This window comes from Salarias fasciatus, chromosome 18 (genome assembly GCF_902148845.1).
Source record: "Salarias fasciatus chromosome 18, fSalaFa1.1, whole genome shotgun sequence".
NCBI lineage: Eukaryota > Metazoa > Chordata > Actinopteri > Blenniiformes > Blenniidae > Salarias > Salarias fasciatus.
This window is the reverse complement of record NC_043762.1, coordinates 8951080-8974600: the sequence shown is the minus strand read 5'-3', so window position 1 is coordinate 8974600 and position 23521 is coordinate 8951080. Positions and strand designations below refer to the sequence as shown.

Below are 23521 nucleotides of genomic sequence, written 5' to 3'. Positions count from 1 at the left end.
AAAACAAATGCTGTGTGTTAAATATGTTTCACCATCAGGTTCAACGTGCAATGCTACTTCAGCAGAACCTGTGGGTTGATTTGCTTTGCAGGAATTGATTGCATTTGGCATCCCACTTCAAAAATAAAAACAGCTGCAGCTTCAATCATTGATTGACCTTTTACACTATGGAGTCCGATTTCTAATGGATCAGGTGCACCGATCCAAGATGAATATTCATGACACATTGGATAGGTTGCAAGTCCGCAGCAGACAGTCGCTCCGTTCTCACTGACAGGTAATTCAGAGCCACAAATTGGCTTCAGATGCAACTCGACAACCCTTTGAGAACCCACAGACAAAATGACATGCAAACGCCCTACGGAAAACCCTCAAACCCCAAACCAGACCCAAACTGGACACTGCAAAACCAGCACGCTAACCACTACACATCTGTGCATCCTTCGGGTTAGTAGCAGCATTAATGTGCAAACACCACAACTTTCTGTATCAGTTTCAAATTTAAATTCATTCATCAGTTGAGGATTCTGGAAAAATGATAGAGATCGTGCCCTAAAATGCAGTGAAAGCTGTTTTGTGAATCATTGCACTATTTAGTCGTCGTGATGGAGGCTGTAAGTAAAACAGAATAGTTACTGTTAATGTTATTCTGAGTTTTTCTGTTTGAATTTGTTTTGTTTAGGAAGAAAATAGCAGTGAAAATCAGTGTTTCATAGGAACCCTAATTTAATGGAATATCTAATTGAAAATAAAATACTTGATGACATAGATTGACATAGAGGTCAACTGTTGACTTTAATCTGTTTTCCAACAGATGCAAATACGTGTTTTAACTAGTTTCATTACATATAAAATACAAATTTCTCTTCAAGGTAATCTCATTGAAACACATCTTCTACAATCTCTGCTCAAATCAAATCTGTGGTTGACTGTTCATTCCTCCTAAAATTATGGTTGGCTACTTCATGTAATGATTGACAATACTAAAAACCAATCATACTTTGCAAGATAACATCAGGTGGCCAATCAGATCATGCCACCATGAAAGCTTAGATACTCCTGCATGCAGACTGTGTATAAAACAAGGAAAGTACTGCATGTTTTGTGTGAATTACTACCTGCAATGTCCTTGTTTTTGCATTATGCACCGGTGAAGCAGTTGGTCTCCCTCAATCTCATAACTTCTGTTTTTTTTCATTCAGAAAGTTAAACTTTAGTGGAATTGATACGGGAATGCCCTCCAGAGGGTAGTAAACACAGGTCAGAAAATCATCGGCTGACCTCTGCCCTGAATGGAGAAAATCATGCGCTGTAGATTCCTGAGATGGATCGCTGCCATCCTCAAACACCAATCATACCCTGCTCAAACACCTGTCTGAACTGATATCTACTGATCAGTGACGGCACTAACATCCAAATTATTAAACTATTTTTAATCATCATATCATTAAATAATCTCTGACATGGTAATTGATGTTTTAATCTTCAGATGAAATCATCAAAAATCCATCTCAGATGAAATCCTGTTTATACTTTCACATTTGTACTCTTTATATTTCTATTCTTTTCTATTCTATTCTATTCTATTCTATTCTATTCTATTCTATTCTATTCTATTCTATGGTAGCAGTAACCCGTCCCTGTGTAATGACTGACAGCCGGAGGCCACGCCCACCGGACCCCCCCACGCTTCCCTCCGCTCTGTCGCCGCTCGTGCCCGCTCTCTGCTTTCCGGGCGTGTGCGCGCTCCCGCAACACCAGGAAATATGGCGGCGCTCATGACGCTCAGTCAGGTAACAACTTAGAATCGTCCGAGAAAAGTGTCTGTTTTTATTACGGGTCGTATTCCAGCGACACTGACAGTCGCCGCGTTCGTTCATTAATCGGCGGCGTTATAAACTGTGGTGGACATCGCTCAGGGGAGCGCGTTAACGAGCTTTCGCTGCCCATAAACTTCCCATGGTTAGCTAGGTTAAGTGAGGATAGCGAAGTTTCTCTTTATTTTTACGGAATATTCCCAACTCCTTTTTGTGACGGAAGCTTAAAAATGTTGCTGTTGCGTTGAAAATGTGACTGGCTAATAACTTGAACAGGAAATAAATTAGTGAGCGTGACATAACGAACAAGGCTGGGTATGATGCCCAGCTTATCTCGGTTTTTTTTTTTAAATAAAAAATTAAACTAAACAAATAGTAAAAAAAAATTGTACTATTTGTTTAATTCAATTTTTTATTTTCTATTTTTCTTCGTCTTTATTTGAACAGGTAGGGCAATTGAGAGCCAGTTCTAATTATTAACGGTGACCTAGCCAAGAGGCAGCAAGGAAGCACAACGAAAAACAACAAAGCAATGCAGAAAGCTTAAAGGTCTGTTGCAGATGATTCCAGTCATTTGCAGGAGAAAAATTAAATGAAGAGCGACCACTGGTGGTGCAGGCTTTGAGTATGAGCAGATTGCAATTTGTGTTGTGAATAAGAGACTGTAGATATAGAGGATAAACAGCGTCCAGCTTGTGAAGGGGAGTTTTTGAGGCCGATCTGTCGATTACATTGCTTTGGACCCTCACCTTAAGTAAAGGAGGATTTGTTTCAGTAAAGAAAGGCAGTGCAGTTCTTTACCCTCATGAGCAGAAAATTTTGTGGGTTTCAAATGTAAGTTTATTTTCAAACCAGATACCGACATACTTGTACCAGTAGCTTTAAACATACTCAATCCTAGAGTTATCTGAGGAAGAAAGTTTTAGAGGATGCTCTACATGTGGCATATACATTAACTGGTATAATATTTATTGTTTCCTTTAGCTATCGAGTGGAAACCCAGTATATGAAAACTTGTATAGGCAGGTAAGTTATACATTTTGACTGCATCTTTCTGATTTTCTGCATGCACAAAAAAATAAAATGCTGGAGCAAGACAGTAATGTATTGTTTGTTTGTAGCTCGATCCAGGAAACACAGGAAAAATATCAGCTGGCGATGCAGCTCAGTTCCTTAAGAGGTCAGGTTTGTCTGACAGCACGCTGGGGAAGGTGAGTTAAAAACACACCAGAATGTAAAGATCAGGCGTATTCTCTGTCCATACCATCTAAAGTGCTTTATGTCCCATTTTCTGTTTAGATTTGGGATTTGGCAGATTCAGAACGAAGAGGCTACTTGGATAAACGGGTAACAGATTCTGTCTTTCCCATCAATCACAGTGCTGATGTATGCAGAAGACGTTGGATTTCATGCATTTCATGCGTCTCTCTTCCTCTTTTGCAGGGTTTCTTCGTAGCTTTGAGACTGGTTGCTTCAGCGCAGGGTGGAAATGACATCAGCCTTAATAACCTCAACCAAAACTTAGCAGCGCCCAAATTTGTAAGTTTCACGTGACTCCTGGGATGTTCGTGGTTTGGAACAGTATGATAATCTGCTGATATGCATAAAAACTGCTTGTCAGCTTTCTTAAGAAATTGCTCGACATGTTTTTCATCTATATACACATTTATTGACCATCTACTTGTTAACACCTGTTTGATGCATTATTTGTTTTTTGAACAGAGAGATACGAGCAGCCCATTATTAACCGTTTCAGCACCAGCATCTGACTCACAATGGGCAATACGGGTGAGCAGATATTATTTTTAAGCACTCTCTCAGACATATGTGTTGAACGCATTAAACTCACCAAATCTGTTTTCGTCTTATTCCTTCACAGCCTGATGAAAAAGGAAAGTTTGAGGGAATTTTTGAGAGTCTGTCTCCGGTCAATGGCCTTCTCCCCGGTGAAAAAGTCAGGCCAGTTTTGATCAACTCCAAGCTACCTCTGGATGTATTAGGAAAGGTAATGTTGGATGTTGTAACGCACACACACAAAAAAGCCTGTGTTACTTCAAAACCACAAGCCCATATTTCTGTCCTCCTCCTGATGTTTTTGTAGATTTGGGACCTAAGTGATGTGGACAAAGATGGATACTTGGACAAAGAGGAGTTCATAGTGGTGAGACGAGACGTTTAGTCTACTTAAAAATGTTACTGATGATCCAGAGCAGTCCTGGTATGTTTTAAAATCTGATTTCTTGTTTCCTAGGCCATGCATCTTGTCTATCGCGCCATGGAGAAGGATCCTGTCCCAACCACCTTACCCACATCCCTCATCCCCCCTTCCAAAAGGAAAAAGTCTGCGGTTGGTCTTCCAGGTGCCGTGGCCGTGCTCCCTGCCTTGTCCGGTCTTACGCCGGGCTCGACTCCGCTCAAAGAGACCCTCCGTAGCACTCCTCCTCTGAGTAGCACCACTCCCCTCATCCCCAGCGCTGTCAGCCTTTCTCCACAACACTCCTTCAAGTCCCCCTCACAGGTATGTATGTCCTTTCTCTCTAGCTATTGGTTGTTATGGCATCAGGATCTGTACATAGGGGACCAAGTGTCCTTTGTTGGGCTGGTTGACATTGAACAATCAGTATACTGACCTGCCTTGATTTGCTTATTTACATTACACCTGACAACAGATTCTTTATGTCCAAAACCTTGAAATTTTTTGTGTGTTATTTTAATACTGAAGAGAATTTTATGAAACTTTGATTTAGAATCTGAACACATTTAACAAATGGTTCTGTCTGAACTTGTTGAATGTGAACATGAGTTCATTACCCAAAATGCTTTAAAGAAAAATCCTCTGAAGTTGCTTCTGGTTTTCAAATGTCCTCAGAATCCTTGGTTACTTTGTAACAGATGAAAAATGTCCCTTTATTTTCCCTTATTTCAAGTTTTATACATCTGCTGTCATGATTGGAATTGATTTTTGAAAACATGCAGGCCTGATATGTTGCTGCGAGTATGGTGTCACAATTTAGAAATATAAAAGCTACATTGGTTCAGGTGTCTATAAATTAATTTTTACACCTTTTGGACTTGTAACTTTTTAATTTGAAAAGTGATGACCGATGTTATTTATTTGGCAAGTATTCACCCAAAAGAGCAGTCTTTTGAGTCAACATTAAAAAAAAAAAAAAAAAAGATTCTGGACAAATTAATAGTGAACAGTTTGAAATGGCATCGTTTAAAGGGTTTTCTGAACTATGCCACTGATATTCTGGGTTATGAATGTACTCGAACTTGTTCTGAGGCATCCAGGAGATTTCAAGATCCACTGAAAGAAGGTATTTTTAATTTAATGGGATCAGAATGGGGCTTTTGAGCCATTTGACTAAAAAATATGTATTCAAATGCAAGTCCTTCTCCACCCCAAAGCATGGTGGTGGCAGCATAATGCTTTCAAGATGCATCACAAATGATCAGTTATAGCTTGGCCCGCTAAAAATGGACAATCTTAAAATAATGTGACTGAACCTTCAACTCTAACTTGCAGACAGTTAGCTGAAGTTTCTCACTTCTTGAAGTGAAATCAGCTTTTAAAATTACTTGTTAAATGCTGATTGGTCATAGCATGTGGGTGGACAAATGTCAGCTGTGATTGATGAGAGAACTTTATTTATGCAGTTTTCAGCTGTCAGTTTTAGTTGATTGAAGGGAAAACAGTTGATGGAAATCGGATGATACTTTATTTTCATTTAGCTGCACACGCAACTAGAAAAATAAGTGTTTCTCGCTGATATTAAAGTATGATACCACAATATATGAACAATAACTGCATCCAAGTTGTCTGCACTGATCTCAGGATTGTGAGGAGCTGGAGCTCATATCTCACCATGAACAGTCACACACATTCACACGCACACACAGGCAGTTTGGAGAAAATATCCACCTTACACATGTTTATGTAAATGAGGAATACATTTTAAACCCCCAAACGCATCAACAAAAACTTCCTGGGTTTGAATCTGAGCAGTTTTTTCCCTTTCCTCCTCCCTAAGTGAGTTTCACAAGGGGTGAGTCTCTGGAGCATTTCTTTTCAAGACTTTCATTTGCTCGTGGGTGGACTTGTTTTACCACATTGTTCTGAGTGTCGTGCAGAGGCTGCTCTCTACCGGGATATAGCTGCAGGGATTTTTCACCTGTGACTCTTGGAAAAACTGGTTCCTCTGTAAGGGAAGAGAGAAACAATGCTTCTCATCACCTGACATGACTGTCAGGATGCATCAAGATGTTCTTTCATTTCAAATTATTTATTATACCATTCAGTGTCCTTAAAGTCAAATTGTCTTTGTGGTGTTCTGTGTGGAGTTTGCATGTTCTCCTCGTGTGTGTAGATTTCCTCCTACGGTCCAAAAACATGCGCCGTGTCTCCCCGAGCCAGACACACGGCTTCCTTATGCTGTGTTGCATGATCCATCCTCTGAAATCCTAACATGAGGATTGCTCCCTCTAGCCTTCGGTGAACTGGGCCGTCCCGGTGGCCGACAGAGAGCGATACGACGAAATCTTCAGGAAAACCGACAGCGACAACGACGGCCTCGTCACGGGCGGCGAGGTCATCGAGATCTTCATGCAGTCGTCTCTCAGCCAGACCATGCTCGCTCAGATATGGTAAGAGCTCGATTTCCTTTTTAATCGCTTTGTCCCCAATTCCCCTAAAATACAGAGACATAAATACAAAACAATAGGTACATCTGGAGATTCATAAAGCCTGTTCAGTGGGAAACAAGCCAGAAATTAAACAGTGCTGGACTTGAGTCCAGTCAGGATTGTTGAAATATTCTTGTCTCATCAGTATTTCTGTTCTTTCACAGCACAATTCAGAATTGTTCAGATATTTTTTAGTTTTTTGTGTTTTTATTTAATTGCAGTGAATACATTTTGTAGTCTATCACCTTTTATATTAAATCAGTTAAATGTGTCTCTCTCAATATTTGCAGGCTGTTGTTGTATTCTTTGTACACAAAGCTCTTTAGCACCATCTAGTGAACACTTGAGATAATTACTTTGTTGAAAAGGGGATGAAACGGGATTCCTCAGTCCATATTCAGACTAATTTAACATTATCTGGTTGATATTCAGGACTTCAGTGACTCAAAATGATGACCTTTTTTTGTGGGGGAATGTTCTGATTTTAGCGTTGAAGTGAAATCGTATCCAAACATCTGGTCACCATGTAAAAATGGTGTCAAGAAGGCACAATTGTTTGTTTGTTTGTTTGTTTGTTTAGGTTTATTTGAGCATTTGAACATTTGGTTAAACCAACTCGTACAATCTAAAACAAATAAGATACAAAAAGTAGAAAACAAGAAAAGAAAACAAGAAAGAAGTCAAATAACTCAAAAGTCAAATAACTCAGAAGGAGTAGGCTGAAGCTATTGCTTATATATGCCCACCCCGGACATTACAGTCTCATAGTGCTGCTGCGTGTACTACGACTTACGTGAGAACTGCAACTGAAAATAGATTTACATTTTACATGCACATGAACCTACTCATAGAACCAGAACCCACAATTTCCATCCCAGCCTCGTACACACTGTAGTGCAGAAGTGTCTGTCCATGGATCGATTTACTTATTTTGGGGATTAGTTCACTCATTTCTCTTTAGCATATTCTTTAAGTACATATATTTTGTATAGTTTTTTGAATCGTGATTCACTACTAGATGTTTTTAAGGTGTTGTCTAATTCATTCCATAAGTGCACGCCTTTTCTGGTGATACATTGGCTCGTCAGGGTTGTACGCATACACTGGACTTTAAGGTTATGTTTCCACCGGAAACTGTATCCACCTTCTCTTTCTAAGAACCTGTTTTGGATGCTGATTCATTACAAAATATACCATTAATTTAAGGGATTGTATTTTACTATATAGCTGTCAATGTGTGAGGTAGTCCTCTACTTTTAAATTATATTTATTTTGTTTGATTTTTTTTCATTAACAAGAGTGGAAAGGATGCCATTTCACTTTCTTTTTTCCCTTCAAAAATACTTTGTATTTCTTAGAAGTGGTTCTTATGGCCGATGCTTTTAAACTACTCTTATGCAATGTCTTTAAATTCTTATTTTGATAATTAAAACTGTATTCAGGGATTGGCTCTTGCAACAGTGATGCAACAAAGCCCTGTTAGCTGTCATATAAAGTCACAGCAGGATTTCGGACCTACACCTTGTTGCCTCTTCCAGTGAACTTGATAATATTTGCACAATCATGGGCGAAAACACTGCTCGTCTCCACAGGGGCCTCGCTGACACCAAGCAGACCGGGAAGCTGTCCCGGGAGCAGTTCTCTGTGGCCATGTATCTCATTCAGCAGAAGGTCAAGAAAGGCATCGACCCTCCCTCCACCCTTCCTCCAGATCTGATCCCCCCATCAGAAAGGACAGCAGCGTCGGGGCTTGTGAGTTTGTAGCGTTTACCCTCTGCAGCTCCCAGTTCATCCTGCAATATCTTTACTATTGATTGAAATTCTTCCAGAATGTTTCTTGTTTATTTTCTACAATACCAGTTTATGTGGTAAATTCTGCTTTCTTGCTTTTGTTTATTCCAAATCAGTTTTTCTTCCCTTTGCCTGTTTGAGCTTCTTTTCTTTATATTCCGTCTAGCAGAACTATGCCGGCCTCATGTCTTCTGTGAGACCGGAACTTGTGGCACTAGCTAATATACGCAGAGTGAGTAGTGGTGATTTCCACCACAAGGTGGCGCCGTTGCTCTTTTCTTCCTCTTCACTGTCTCAGTTTGAAAAGGTAGAATAAGGAGCATGCACTTTTAACAAGAGTGTGTGTGTGCGTGTGTGTGTGTGTGTCTGCATGCAGCATGTTCATCATCTGTGGCCGGTCACAGCCGATAATCTTCAGTGTGTTTACTTAAAACCGTGTGTTTCTCTTTCTAATCCCGCCGTCTCATCTATTCATTTTAGATCGGTGAAAATATTTCACTTTTAAAGGGAGCTTTATATCAGACCAGTGGTTCCCAACCTGAGCCGTAGGGGTAGAAGCGATCAAGTTGGGGAGGCCCGAGGCTTTGCCTGCTCTCAGGATGTCAAAATAATATTTGCACACGTCAAAGAAAACCATAATAAACGGCCCGTTGCTTTTATTTCAAAAGCTCCTGCCTTTGTGTGTCGGTGGGAATAAGCGAGTCCACCAGCGTCTGGCTTCACTCAGAGAGTCGGAGACCGGAGTGGGGGTCCGCAGCCTGCTATCGGGGTCATGTGGATGAGTTCTGAGGCGAAAAAAAAAGAAAAAGAAAAGATTGTTAGCTACTTGGCTAGACAATCAAAACTCCTAAAACAAAGGATATCAAAACTATTGAGTTTCTGCAGTCATGAGAAAGTTGAGCGGATCATTGGTTCGATGCTGCTCGGGGTATTTACACATGGAAAGCTGATAATCCTCTGAGACTTCCTGATCTGCTGTAGGCCTGTCGAATGAACTGAGCCACCAGCCAAATGTTCCTGTACCGCTGGATCCTTTTGTCTCGTCTTCGTGCGTTTCTTGTCATTCACGCAACGTCTGGCCGCCGTGCTCCTTCCCCTCGCTGTGCGAGATGTTTTTGTTTCCTTCCTGTGACTTTTTTGTTTTGTCAGACACAGCAGCGGGGAGCACCCCTCTCTCTCTCTTTCTTTCTCTCTCTCTCTCTCTCTCTCTCGCTCTAACACTCACACCCCTCCGTCTCTTCTCGTGTGTCCGTTAGATCAGTGTCTTTTCATGCACCCTTTCTGAATCCTCGGTTGATGACACTCCTCACTCCCATCGCCCCGTGCTTCTCTCTCTCTCTCTCTCTCTCTCTCTCTCTCTCTCTCTCTCTCTCTCTCTCTCTCTCTCTCCCCCTCTCCTTCTCCCGCTCTCACTCGTCCCCCCTCTCTGTGTCTGGCCTCAGGACAGTACCAGCTCCACGGGGTCGGTGGAGCTGACAGGCATCAAAGAGCTGGATGACCTCAGCCAGGAAATAGCTCAGCTGCAGAGGTGAGCCTTGACTCCCCGAGTCGCAGGAGGATGGCTTTGTTTCCCTTCCTCCGAGAAAAGAGAGAGGAGGTTACAGCAAAGTGGCGTTCAGGATCAAAGTGTTTTCCAGATATTGCAAAACTTACAGATCGCAGCTGTCACTCTGATTCTCACTGTTAAGAAACTTCCAAACAAACTGACATTATTTGGATTACTGGGTAAATAAGTTCACCTCGACAGGACAGTTTGATTTAGTTTTTTTTAAGAATTATGTTGAATTTAACATGAATTTCCATTTTCAATATGCAATAATTGATTGTATCCTTGCTTTTTTTCTCCTCGACCACATTGTTTGCCTGCAGAGAGAAATTCATCCTCGAGCAGGAGATAAAGGAAAAGGAGGAAACCATCAGACAAAAAAACAGCGACGTTCTGGTAAGTTGAAGCTAAATTCCTTCATTTGAATTTGGTTTTTTGGAATCCATTGCCAAATGACACAAGTGGGACACGAACCAGGGAATAAACGTGCGCGTGTGCTCGTGTTGCCCCCCCCTGCCTCACACAGGACATGCAGAATGACTTGGACAGGGAGAGCAGCAATCTGCAGGACCTGGAGTCACAGAAGCAGGATGCCCAAGAGCGTTTGGAGGAGATGGACCAGCAGCGCTCCAAGCTGGAGGGAATGCTGAACGACGTGAAGCAGAAGTGCCAAGAGGAGTCCCAGATGGTGAGAGAGTGACGAATAACCTCAAACATGAGTCCGGATTCATCATTTTTTTTCTTTAAAATTCATGTGACTTTAAAGGGAGTGTTGTGACGTTTTCCTGTGAGCAAACTTTAAGGTATTGCTGCTCTAAATGAGCAATCATAAAGATAAAACATAGAGCTTTTTTCTCTTTTTTTTTTTCAGATCTCGTCCCTTCAGAGCCAGATCCGCTCTCAGGAGACCGACCTCCGCAGCCAGGAAGACGACCTGAGCCGCACCAAGGCCGACCTGAGCCGGCTGCAGGAGGAGGAGGCCCAGCTGGAGCAGAGCCTGCTCTCGGGCCGCGTCCAGCTGGACAGCATCATTAAATCACTCAAAACCACCCAGGAGGAGATCAACCAGGTGGGAGAACGCCAGGTTTACAGGAGGATGAAATGAACCGCTGGAGATCACACGATGCCGACACTGTTTCTATCATTCTCCATATTATTTAAATCAGCACGATTATCAATAAGAACAAGAACAAAATGTATTTTTTTATTGATTGCTGAGTGAGGAGCTGCTTGTTATACAGATCTGATGTCAAACAGAAATAAAGCTGTAGCATCTCCTTGGTTATTTTACCAATATTCATTAAAGTGATTCAGTTTATATTGTTAAATATCAGGTCAGTTCTGAACTCTTCACCTGATAATTGGAGCTTCTTTTTACTGATAGCCGATATAAATCTCTGTGGGGGAATTTCCTGACTCTGAAAACAACAGAGAAAATACTAAATCATGTCTGGTTGGTGTGTTTTATCGGCTGAGAATAATACTTTACAGGAAACGGTGCCGTGTGTCCTCAGGCTCGCGGTAAGCTGTCTCTGATCCAGGACAGCCAAAAAGAGATGAGCAAAACCATCGAGGAGTACAACAACGCTCTGAGTGACATGAACGGGGGGAATTTCAGCGCCCTGCCAGACTTAAGTGAGGGCTTCGCTCATAAGGAGAACGGAGGCTTCAGAGCTGCGGTGAGGACAGTTTACGATGTTTCAGTGACCTGTGTGGCGTCGTAGTAAAGCTGCTAATGACTTGTCTGTCTGTGGCTAAATGCGTTGTTCTTATGTGTGCGCGATTCTCCAGGATGACTCTTTCAAATCAAGGATAGCCATGTTTAACAACAACAGTGTTAAGGAGGCTCCAGTCGACCCCTTCAAGACAGAAGACCCCTTCAAATCGGATCTGTTCCAAGGTTTGTTTCCCCTCGTGGTTCTTATTCGTCATCGCCACATTGGTCGAGTCTTCCCCGCAACGATGGGAAATCCGGGTTCGAATCCCAGTTGTGGTGGAAAAAGCATTTAACGTATAAACCAGCCAAATCTACGGTGCCAGCGACGGTACTTGTTGTGGCGACCTCTGTGAAAACGGCTGTCATTATCTTTTTGTTATACTTGTGTACTGCCGTGGGGCTCCGCGTCAGCTGATGCCTGAGTCCGTCTGAGCAGGTCTTTCTTGTCTGGTGGTGTAGCCGTCGGTCTCGCTCTCTCCGCAGATCCATTTGGAGGCGACCCCTTCAAAGAAAGCGATCCCTTCAAAGGCACCTCATCAGAAGACTTCTATAAGAAGACCGACAAGTCAGACTTGTTTGGATCCGCAGACCCCTTTGGCAGAAAACCCACGCCGCCAGTCAAGGTATCAAGCCGTTGTTTTGTCAGCGCAGCGCCGATACTTGTTCGGAATTCTAATCGTGCTACTTTTGTGACTGCGAGCGAGTTCGAAGCGCTGTCATTAAAATGAATTTCTCTTTTCAATGCTGAACGACTTATTGTTGCTGGTGCCGATAGAGACGAGCCCTCACACGCCTTCATGGTTCTATATAACCGGCTGAGCAAACCAAACACACATTTCTTGTGGTTACGCCGACGTGGCCGCTGTATGCGTGTCTTTATTCGAAATGCCCACTTTTGTCCTTTTTTTTCCCCCCCCTCTCCTTTTCTTCCCCTCAGCCCAGTGCCTTCAGCAGTGACCCTTTCTCATCCAACAGCACTAAACAGAATTCAGGTATGTTTGTAAGGGTTTTTGATACACTGAGATTACACATAAAGAGCAGCGAGATGCACGCTTGTGTTTGTGCGTGTCAGCAGGTGGTCAATTCAGAATGAAAATATGATAAACTACTGTATGAGTATTTGAATGAGGGGTTTGCATGCGTTACAACGTGAATCTGCAGTGGAAAGATTGGATAAAGAGCTAAGTGGCCACAAAATGGCATTTTTACAACATGGAGCCAAAAGTGTCGGTGGAGCGAGTAAACAAACAGCAGTCACAGCAAAAAGAAGAAGATCCGTCTTTAGTGGGGGAAAACATCAAGAAGTGTAGAAGAAAAGATGGCAAGACTTAAGAACATAAGAGAAAATATAATAAAACCAGCAGGGGCCAACTGAGGAAAGTCTTCTAGCCACAATAACAGTTCCCGTCTCTGCTATTTGCTTTAAAACATCTTGAATACAGACATAATTTTCAACAATGCTTTTTATTTTCAAGGATTATGATCACGTTATATTTGGTAAATTCCCCTATTAACATAAACTCTGCACAGTATTTAGTGAACTTTGGAAACAATGGCCAATGTTTAGTCAGAAAAGCACAATAAATGGAGAGTTTTAGGTTTCGTCGTTCACTTTAAAGAAAGCCAGTCCTGCAGTGACATTTGGGAAGACTTGAATGTTTTAGGTTTTGTTCTCATGATTGTATATCATTTTTTTTAAAAAGACTGTCTTTGTTCACTTTGCAATTTTCTTGCAAATACAGCGTACCAAAACATGCAATACATGATAAGATTAAAAAAAAAAGACAGTAATTCCCCACAGAGCTGCACGCACACACAAAGACTGCAGTTAAAATAAGGCAACAAAAAGCGTCTCTCACTTGAAGCCTTGAAGAATCATTCCAGCCAGTGTGAGTCATTAAAGGAGAGAGAAATATCAGATCAGTAAAGAAGCTTGAAGATGAAACACTAGAATACAATTTCGTTTCTGAATTTGTTAACCCTTCGAGATTTAATGTCAAATGTCAAGGTATTCTAAACAGAAGAGCTGAAGACACAGCTGCTGTCTTAAAATAGCGAGATTATTATTTCCTCATTTGCAAAACAAACATAGTGAGTTGAAGCAGATTGACAGATCTTCTCTCTTTTTTTTTTTTTTTTTATCGTCTTATCGTGGTTTTGCCGGGTTTCTGGGGTCACCACAGTCTTGACAGTCTCTGGCTCAGCAGCGGGACTCGAACTAGCAACCATTTGACACATTGTGCCACCTCACTTTGAAGAGAGTCGTAATTCGTCTCGTTTCCGTCCAGAAGGTGACTCAATCAGAGAGAACTGAGCCTGAGAGAAGCTCCAGTTCTGAGCCCGGTGTGAAAGCGGCCCTCTCGCCTCCTGCAGGTGACGTGTGCGAGATCCAGGTTTTACTTCGAGGGGCATCAGGGGCAAACAATTTTTACTCGCCGCGGCTTCACTTTTTCCTGTGGCGTGGAGCTATTTTTAGGCGAGTACCTACGCATTTAACTGCTGGCCAACTAAAAATACCCCCCCCCCCCCCCAGCCCCCCCTTACCCTGGAAAAACAGGAGGCCTGCAGGAGCCAAACATAACAGAAACTCTGTGACTGCTGGGCCCTCTCCACGAGAACACACTGCCACTCCTTCAAAAACCCTGCAGCTCCTGCCTCTGTCCCGTCTTTATATCTGCTTGCCATTGAACCGCCGAGCCTCGCTCGCTCGCTCTCGGGCCGGAAGTTGGTTTAAGTTAGCGGCCGGCCGCTGGCCGATCGCTCCGCTGCGTCACACACGCGCTCAAGAAAGAACACAGAGGCGACTGTCGACCTGAGCCCGGTAACTGTGCGTGAAGGAAAACACGGCGCGCCGCACATGAATGGACCCCTTTGTGGCGGCGCGGCTCACAACAAACAGATTGTGTTGCCGCGTTTTGTTTTTGCGCTGTAACCGTCCGCACGTTTTTGCTGTTTTTCTTCGTTAAGCGGCCGTGCCGCCGGGCTTCGCGAACAGCCCCGGCACAGTTCTGGTTCACAGTACGCCGACTGACGCTTTTCATTAGCCCATCAGATGCATACGTCACGTTTAACAAAACCTCCGCTTTACAGGGTTTTTTTTTTTTTTTTCTCCTGCGAAATGTCAGGGAAAATAGAACAGTCGTTCCACATTCCCTCCTCTGAAAATAGCATGCAGCCCTTTTTTTTTTTTTTTTTTTTTGTCAGAAACAAGCAAGATGCAGAGATGACTGTAAATGTGCGGTTTTGGGCCTGAACATCAATTATAGCTTCTGGCTCTTTTCCGCAAGGCGCATTCAAATGTTCCAAACGCAATTCAGTGTCCTCCTGTCGCAGATTTGTTTGGGAAAGCGGACCCCTTCGGAAGCAAGGGCGGCGGATTCGCTGACTTCAGTCAAATGTCGAAGGTAAGCCCCGGAGGCTCCCGAAAGTTATGAATCAGTTGCACCATAAAGCATAATTTTCCACATAAACCATTGAGGAGCTGCGCCGGTGAATTTCACTCGCATCATGAGAGACTTCTTATTTTTCTTACAGTCAATCACATTTACAGAAAAAGGGGCCTCTCTTGTGGGTCCAGAAGCTTTATATCCTGGCTGACATTTATGCCTGGGTCATCATTCTGCCTGATAGCTGAGAGGGTTTCTGTTCTTTTCCCTCGTGTGTGTGTGTGTGTGTTGAACAGAAGTCGGACAATCCTTCGCTTCCATCAAAGAAGAGTGTGCCTAACCGGCCTGCGCCGCCCTACGGTAACTTCTTATTTTCTGTGCATTTCTTTGAACGTGTGTCTGTTGCCTGCAACTTGACATTAATTGCTCGTAATCGGCATGAAATCGAGCTTCAGAGCAGCGCTAATCAGTGTGCCATTGTTGTCACCACAACTTTCTAGAACTTAGCAAGATGACACACGGAGGTGATTACAGCTGAACGTCTTATTTCATGCTTTAATGGCATTCAGGGGGGAAAAAAACCCAACTTCCCCATTAAGCTGTGAGAATATAGAGAGAGTAGTTTCTTCTTTTGTTGTAAACAGACGGGGTGGTACTACAGACCCTGATGGGTGCACGGAGACGTTAAACCTGTTTTCAGTGCGATGAGACTTTTCTTTTTTTTTTTTTTTTTTCCATTTCTTCACATGGAGCCTTGTTTGTGTTCTCTCGCTCTCTCTCTCTTTTTTTTTCTTCTGTTGTTTTGTGCATGTGTGTGAAGTCACACGTTTCCCAAGAACCATGCCCAGCACATGCCCTTCCGCTGTGAACTTGCTCTCAGCCTTTTTAGCAGAAGCCACAGCCTGAGAAAGTTGGTCTTCCCCTTTGCTTTACCACACACAATGGGTAGAGATGAGTGGCCACAGTTGGCCGCCGCGCTCGTTCTAGAGATATGCCTCGCCTGCGATGGGGAAGTGAGAAGTCATGGGTTGGTCTTTGAGTATCTGCTTCACAGGGATGGTTGCACAACCCAATTCTTTTACATTTCAGGGGTGCATATTAGATTTGTGCTGTTTAGTTAAATTTTTAAGTGATTATCACTTGTCTTTGTCTTTATTTTTTTTTTAAGATAAAACTAGTAGAGTAAATTATCTTTCTAGGTTGGAGTGTTTTTTTCTCTGCTGCATTGAGATAAATATCTGATGCCGTCATGATGGGAAATGCACTCAAAGCTTACTGTCAAGGGCGGATCACCATCTCCACAATTACATCTTCGAAAAAAAAAAGCAACCCTGTGCATGTTTAGGCTTCAATGCATCACTGAGCTTTACTCAAAAAATGCGGTTGACACCTTTTTTTGAACCAATATTGCTTTCCACTGCCTGGCTGCTCTGCATACACCAGCCTACAGCTGGCGGCTTCCTGTGACTATTTAGCGGCGCTCAATACACGTTGGAGCCTTTTTGAAGTGTGAACTTGTTTTCCCATCAGACTCTTTAGGTGTCAGCATCTTTACGCCGCCTGTCTCCGGAGTGGAACCGGTGATTTATTGACGTATTCACGTGTCCTCCACTAGGTGCGCCGGGTTTGAGCGCAGCCGAGCCGCCCCAGAGCGTCTGCTCCACAGACCCCTTTGTTTCCAAAGCGTCCAGAGACTGTCCTGTGGGTTTTGCAGACTTTGGCTCTGTAAGTGTAGCGCGCTGGCAGCTTTCTCGCCGGGTCCAGTAGCTTCTGTGTGCATGAGCTGCTGCTCTCGCCGCCGGGCTGAAGGCTTCCGGGCGTCGGCTCTCAGACGGTGGCGGCGTCCGCGGGCAACCCGCCGGACCGTCCGCTCTCGCTGCAGACTAACAACTTGTCTGAGGTCTTTTTTCGACCGCATGTCCGACGCCCGCAGTGTCCGTCTCTACGCAGTCGTAGTCGCCTCCGTCCGCCTCATGAAGGGCTCTGCATGCGTTCCGTCATTTCTGGCTTCAGCTTTTGACAGGAAGCGGGGATTTACGGGCAATTTAGTAAGTTAGCGAGCCTGCCTGGTCAGGTAGCGCTCCGGCAGCCTCTTTCTCAACCCCTCAGGTGTAAGCTCCAGGCTTACTGGCTGTCAGAGCGTGACATGCCTCCGAGCAGGACACCACGGAGTAAATCTGCCTCTTTGTCTCCCGTCTTCCGCCGCTCTGCCGTCTCGTCGAGGCCGCCGGCTGAGTGTGCTCTCCGGCGGAGAGGTGATGCATGGCAGCTTCCGTGCGTTTGGTTTTGAATTTAATGTTGCCCTCGTGCAAGTGCGAGTGCTGTGAAACCGGATTTGTGATTGTCCTCTGTGTCGAGCTCCCGTGTTGTAATTTTTCGTTTTTCTGCCAGGATCCGAACCTGTGGAGGTAAGACTGTACGGAGGGGTGTGGTGGTCAGTCTCCTGCATGTGACAAACGCCGCTCGCACTGCACAATCCCAATCCTGTGATTCATGAGCATGCTTATTTTCCTTAAAGATCCCTCGGCGACGTCGATTCAAGCAATGTGGGGAAACACTTGACCAGTAATTCATGCTACTGGAGCCTTGATGTGTATCATGATTACGTTTTTTTTTTTTTCCCCAAACTTCTGCTCTTGCTTTCTTAGCTGTTTTCTGATGATACCCGTATTTTCAATTTAACTCATTTCACCTGTTTAATTCAGCTTTTTTAATTAGAAACTCTTGATTTCACATCACCCAGTGATTGGAAGCCGTGTTTTTCTTACTGTCACTCTATTTTTTTTTTCTCGGTTCACATCTGATGTTTTGTGTCTCGGCTCCAGTTTGGAAGTGAGAGTCAGCAGCTGGAGTGGGCCAAGCGGGAGAGCGAGCGCGAGGAGCAGGAGAGGCTGAGGAGGCTGCGGCTCCAGGAGCAGCAGGACCTGGAGCTGGCCATCGCTCTCAGCCGAGCCGACATGCCCAACGCCTGAGCCGGGCCGCCACCCCCCCCCCCCCACCCCAACGCTCCGCACGCAGCCTCCCGTCCTCTCCCTTCACCACGCCGGCCCCGACGCGACCAGCCAGCCCCCTGTTTCCAATTTGCGTCAAGCGAGCGGCGTCTCCGAAAAGCGCCGACTGGACCCCGTGGCACACGACTCCGCATTTAGCAACCGGTCAAGGTTGATTGCTCCCAAAACTACACGGCAACTATAATCAAGGACAATACGGAGCCACTTAATTTGAGCCTGCGCTTCATCCTGCAAGAACATGGTGATTCAGCGCAGCCCAAACCTGCAGGCTTTACTTTACTGCAACCTTTATCCAGCTACTTGTTATCTAATCAACCTGCCTTATCCTAAAGCATGATTGTTGGAGTGGAGAACTTTTAAGAATGTTTTACAGTTTAATTTATAAACACGAGCAGTGAGTCAGGAGTGTATGGAGCAAAATGCACTGCAAAACTTTTTATATATAGTCTTCAATTACTCCCAGAAATACAAAATGAAAGTCCAACTGCGCAGGCTAACTACTGTGTTGGCGTAAGATTGAGTTTGTGTCATAATAAATGTGTCTGTGTTTTTTTTTTGTCTTTTTTTTTTTTTTTTTTTAAACAAACACGCGCTGTAGATATTTCTAGGTGATGTTTTAACGTACGAGATTTGGAGCCTGTCTGTAGAAACAAACCTGTCATAAAGGACTGGAGCTCAGCGATCCGATCATCAGTAGCATGATTTAGATTCTTATCTCAAAAAATGTAACAAGTGCTTTTGACGTTTATGCCTTATTATGTACTGTTTCTGCCGTTTGCGGTGCATGGATGGAAAGGGATTTCGGACAACAGTGGAAGCCCGACGTTGCTCGCGATAATCATTCAGGTCTTCCTCCCTCCGAGCTGGAGCTGCGTCCTCCCAGGGTGCCGTTTACCACCCTCTGATGTCAGCAGCTTGTGTTTGCTTCATGATTGGTAGCCTTCTCTTAACACCCACTTGGACTGTTGCACAAGTGAAGCCTCTAAAAATGGAGAAAAACATGTAAACCTACATTTACACTGGTGCTGTTACACTCTGCTCCCCCCTCTTTTACTCTCCCAGTGGTGCACAGCTCTGTGTGCTTCCAGCTTTTTCCTCTTTTAACTTAAATCAACTGTTGGATCTTATTTCTTTTTTCCTTTTTTTTTTTTTAATATATAGTTCCTGTGGACTTTTGTCTTATGATCCAGTCGGAGGGCATTTCTTCACACGCCTTAAAATATTGCATTTATGTAATTGTTCAACACTAATCAGGTTTATTTGGCACATATGATATGAACTCTATTTTCCAGAGCTTCCTGGACGTGTGCAGAATGACGGCGACTTATTTATCAACATATCAATACTGTAACATGTTACACTGCACAGTATGTATGTGATTATAATAAAATCATGAGTTTTGTGCTCTAAAAACTAACAAGCTGTAGTTCAATAAAATGTGTTTTTTTGTTTTTTTAACATTCCTGGAACATGGTAAGTCTCCTGTCTTTAATGTTACAAAGAAAGAAAGAAGTGAATCGGTGTTTTTGTTTGACTGCAGAATAATCTCAGCAGTGCTCGAGGCCTTTCTGTGTGGAGTTTGCATGTTCTCCCTGTGCATGAGCTCCAATTTCATTCCGACGTCTTGGACTGAGCAGGTATACAAGATGTCTGATTTAAAAAAAGATGAATATAGCATTTTTTATACCATTTCTCAGCTTTTTTTTGTGTGTGGGAATATTTGGTAGCTGAGTTCAGGATGGGTTATTTTTGTCTGTCCCTGTTCTGCAGAGATATTGGAACAAAAAAGGTGAAATGAGAGTGATACATTTGCATCTACCAGGGAAGATATTTTTGACCTGGTGTGCACTTCCTGTTTTTTTTTGTTTTTTTTTAACCTTTGTCAACACTTTCAAAGTTTGAGGTGAAAATAAAGAGGACTACAAATTTTCTGAAGTTAAATGAAGAAAAAAATGGTTGTCTGTATTTTCTGACATGCCATCTGGATTTGATACGTGTGCTCAATGCAGCCTTTGATGCGGGAGAAACAAATGCTCAGTGACACCGTGCAGGCATCATGTGCACGGACTGGGCTACTTTGAAACTGTAGTGCACAGTGACTCTGTGTAATTGTAGTATTAAGGCCCTTTGATGTCCTACTATAATTTCTACCCATCAGAAATGGAGTCTAAGGGCTCCCTGATGAGGGTTTGCTGTGCCCCTCTGTCCAGACGTCTCCTGGCTCACTCTGTAATTATGGAAATGGAGTGTTTGTATTTATAGGCTAAGCCCACAAGTGGCTGCCCTCCTCTGTCTTGCAGCTGCAAAACATCACAGTGGAAATCAAGTGTTTTAAAATCTGAGGATAAAACTTGAGAGATGGATAACATATTTAGTGGAGCTGATGTGCAGATCTGCTGCAACCGTTGCTTCTTTTTTTTTTGTTTTGGTTTTTTTCCTTTCTTTTTTAAAGCCCAGTTAAGAAACTTGCAGCTGGGTGGATGTGGTCAATTAAGCTGAATGTGTGAACAACATGTACCTAAAATGACTAAGCACATGAAAATGACTTCCCACGCCCGGCGTTGAGTTCCATTCTTTTTAATATTTACAATAAATACACATTTTACAGTATAAAATCCATGTACTTATTTATATAAATTTAAGTAAAAAATAATGCACAGGACATCAAGCCCTGATAGTGTACAGAGGGGCTGGATCCAAGAGTTTCACACCGAGAAAATAACAGTTCCAAATGGGAGAAAGCGTCCAAAAGAGTTGGGAAACGGCCGTTCAGACACTGAGGCAGTTTTAAATAAAACATTGTCTTTGCACATGTTAGGCAACTGTATGTGCATTTCACTCCTGTCAACAAGAACATGTACAGTTTTTTGGCCACGTAGTTCTGTCACACAAAGAGTTTTACAGTAGCACAGTCATAGAAAGGCACTTTTGTGTCAAACACAGCATTCCAGTTCTGTCAAGGAAGAGTAGTATATACAGGGCCAGCCCCTTCTTGGTCTGCCTGCTGTAAAGCAAACAAAGCTTTTCTAAAGCTTTCATAGAACCAAAGTAGTACCAGCTACATTATTAAGAAAAATAACACTAAAACTTCTTTTTTTTCAATATTATATAAAAAAAGACTTTGGTCATGTTGGAGAACATTTTAAATAAAAAAAAAAAAAATACAATGGAATTGAAATAAAAATAACACAACCCCACCCATGAAACCCCCAAGTCCTTGTTTGGGCTCCTTCACATGTGCCTCTTCATGTGAAGCGCCAGGTGGTCAGACCTGGAGAAGGCACGCTCGCACAGGTGGCACTGGAAGGGCCTGTGTCCGGTGTGTTTTCGGAAATGGCGCGTCAGTTCGTCCGAACGGGCGAATTTCCATCCACAGCCTTCCCAGCTGCAGTGGTACGGCTTCTCGCCTGCAAGAAGAACACATGCAATTCGTTAACGGCTTGCGCAGAAAGTCGAGGCGACTGGAGACAGCGTGCGTAATTACGCACGAGCCCGCGGCAGCTTCCGTGGGTGAAAACTTACCGGTGTGAGTTCGGAGATGTGCCTTCAGGTGAGAGCTCTTGGTGTACGTCTTCCCGCACCCGGCGAAGGTGCAGGTGTGCGTGGCCGTGCGCTTCCGCGGCCACGTGCGCCGACCCCTCTTTGGTTTGGACTCCAGCAGCTCGAGCGGCGACGAGGGCGGCGTGAGCATCACGCGCTGCGCGCCCGGCTGCAGGCTGAGGCTCTCGTCATACATGCCGAAGCCCGGGTGCGGAGCGTGGTAAGGCATCTGCATCTGGTGAGCCTGAGGGTGGTGCTGGAAAGCCGCCGGCGCGTGATACTTCTGCTGGAAGTTCATGGGCTGCTGGCACAGCTGCGTCTGGCAGTCCGACGCGCCCTGGTCGTCGGGGCTGAGCGGGGGGGTCATGCTGCTGGCAGCCCGGGGGGAGATGGCCACCCGCGGCTGCTCGAAGGACATCATGCACGAGACGTTGCCCTCCTGCTTGATCTTGCTGCAGCTCTGTGGCACCATGCCCATGACCGGGCCGTAACTGTCCATGGGTGGCTCCACTTTGATGTTGTCCGGGCGGGGGAAAGGCGCCGTGTTGACATAAAACCTCCCCTGAATGCCAGGGTTGCGCGTAATGCCATAGTTGCAGGTTCCTTCTGAGCGCAGGAGCTCTGTCATAAGACTGGCGCCGTATGGGGGCGGCGGGGAGCGGTGGTCGTCTGCCGGGTACGATGGCACCGAGTTTCCAGTCGAGTACATGCTGGGATCGGTGGTGCCGACGAAGTCCGCCGCGCTGTCCGACCCGGTCGTGTTCGAGAGTATAAAATCCAGATCCAAGTAATTACTGAGATCCTCGTCGTCCTTTTTGCCGTGACTGTCCAGGTTCTGTACCATCTCAAGCATGGAGCAGTTGGTGGAAACCAGTTTGTCCATCTCCCCTTTCCATCTCTGCAGGAGTGAGGAGACACGAGACATTAAGACATGAATGAAGATACAAAACAATGCGCAAAACTCTCCTCAACTGATTTTGCACTCCAGGTAAAACAGCGCGAAAAAGTGGTGCATTTCTAGTGAAAATGCAAGAAATCACGTTTCCCATTAAACTTTTCAGAAAACAATGCCAGGATCGGACAACTTACATTTTCCCAGGTTTTTTCTCTTTGGTTTGAGAATGTCGAAAAAGACGGTAGCATCACTCCAGTTAAGGCCATCGTTTTGGTTTGTTTTTTTTTTTTTTTTTTTGCTTGTTTTTTTGTTTTTTCTTTTAAATGTCACAACCGTCTCTCGTCAAAGTCGCGTCGTGTCGAGCGGCAGCCGCGCCGAGTCCGTCCGTGCGCCTCAGCTCACTGTCGCCTCTCTCCACAAGCTGCGCCCCGAGTACATGAACAAACTTTTTAGAGGGGTAGGAGGTCCTCCAAACCTTATAACCCTCTAGCCCGGGCCCGCCTGACCAATTGTGAGAGCTCAGGAAACAACGTAAATTTGGTAAATTTAGCTCTTTATAAAGCCCACTGCTTCAGGTCCGCAGGCTCAGTGTAGCTCAGACTGGCCGGGGAGCGCGCAGCAGCCTTTAAGCGCGGGACACTCCCCTCCACGCTCAGCCCGGCCCCCCCCAAAAAAAAAAAAAAATCAAATAAACACACGGGCAATAGCAACCATCCGTACTTACGTAATTCACTGAAAAGAACAAGTCTAATGACAGAAACTGCTGGAAGCCGAGCCGCTCCGGCAGCTCCCCGCTCTTAATCACGGCGACACCAAAGAGATATGTCTTCTTTTTTTTTTTATGAGGGATAGTAATAAAATATAATTAGATTCGGAGCACTGGGTTAAAGAAACAAGAATTTAATGAGAGGAGATTCGTGGCACACACATCTGAGAGAATCTGAATCCCAAATGTCCAAAAAAACATCAAATTCAACTGGATTTTTTGATGTGGCATTGCTCCCCCCCTCATTCCTCTTCGTGGTTACAGTATTTTTTTTGAATCCCTTATAATAAATCAGTGTTCCGAACCCAAACCAAGTCTTTATTCACTTTGATGTGAAGTGATTAATGGAGTAAAAATGACAGCAGC

At 44.1% G+C, this 23521-nt stretch overlaps 2 protein-coding genes across 6 annotated transcripts; one reads left to right on the top strand and one right to left on the bottom strand.

Annotated features, from left to right (window-relative positions):
- The first annotated feature begins 1740 nt into the window (after positions 1-1740).
- LOC115404881 (epidermal growth factor receptor substrate 15-like 1) lies at positions 1741-19421 on the top strand. 5 transcript variants are annotated; one of them, XM_030114227.1, is made up of 24 exons: positions 1741-1793; positions 2802-2843; positions 2939-3028; positions 3117-3164; positions 3261-3356; positions 3540-3605; positions 3697-3822; positions 3919-3978; positions 4069-4335; positions 6307-6464; positions 8096-8255; positions 8464-8526; positions 9737-9822; positions 10164-10236; positions 10367-10528; positions 10712-10909; positions 11355-11519; positions 11632-11740; positions 12041-12180; positions 12495-12549; positions 14891-14961; positions 15240-15303; positions 16559-16668; positions 17769-19421. In XM_030114227.1, the coding sequence occupies exons 1-24, from the start codon at positions 1767-1769 to the stop codon at positions 17913-17915; spliced, it is 2583 nt and encodes an 860-aa protein (XP_029970087.1). In that variant the 5' UTR covers positions 1741-1766; the 3' UTR covers positions 17916-19421. The 5 variants fall into 5 exon arrangements, with proteins under 5 accessions (XP_029970087.1, XP_029970085.1, XP_029970089.1 ...); XM_030114225.1 differs by having other exon boundaries at positions 8461-8526; XM_030114229.1 differs by lacking the exon at positions 17769-19421 and adding an exon at positions 17335-17762 and having other exon boundaries at positions 8461-8526.
- Positions 19422-20515: 1094 nt separating this feature from the next.
- Positions 20516-22974, bottom strand: LOC115404891 (Krueppel-like factor 2). Its single transcript, XM_030114246.1, has 3 exons — positions 22584-22974; positions 21477-22392; positions 20516-21361 (listed from the first exon to the last, which is right to left on the bottom strand). The coding sequence occupies exons 1-3, from the start codon at positions 22653-22655 to the stop codon at positions 21186-21188; spliced, it is 1164 nt and encodes a 387-aa protein (XP_029970106.1). The 5' UTR covers positions 22656-22974; the 3' UTR covers positions 20516-21185.
- Positions 22975-23521: the final 547 nt, after the last annotated feature.

Bases quoted from the DNA above. Each gene is read 5' to 3' on its own strand.
- LOC115404881 (XM_030114225.1), top strand. From the start codon at position 1,767: ATGGCGGCGCTCATGACGCTCAGTCAG. The intron at 1,794-2,801 runs GTAACAACTTAG...TGTTTCCTTTAG, and splicing joins CGCTCATGACGCTCAGTCAG to CTATCGAGTGGAAACCCAGT. The intron at 6,465-8,095 runs GTAAGAGCTCGA...TCGTCTCCACAG, and splicing joins ACCATGCTCGCTCAGATATG to GGGCCTCGCTGACACCAAGC.
- LOC115404891 (XM_030114246.1), bottom strand. From the start codon at position 22,655: ATGGCCTTAACTGGAGTGATGCTACCGTCTTTTTCGACATTCTCAAAC. The intron at 22,393-22,583 runs GTAAGTTGTCCG...TCACTCCTGCAG, and splicing joins GAGAAAAAACCTGGGAAAAT to AGATGGAAAGGGGAGATGGA. The intron at 21,362-21,476 runs GTAAGTTTTCAC...TTCTTCTTGCAG, and splicing joins ACATCTCCGAACTCACACCG to GCGAGAAGCCGTACCACTGC.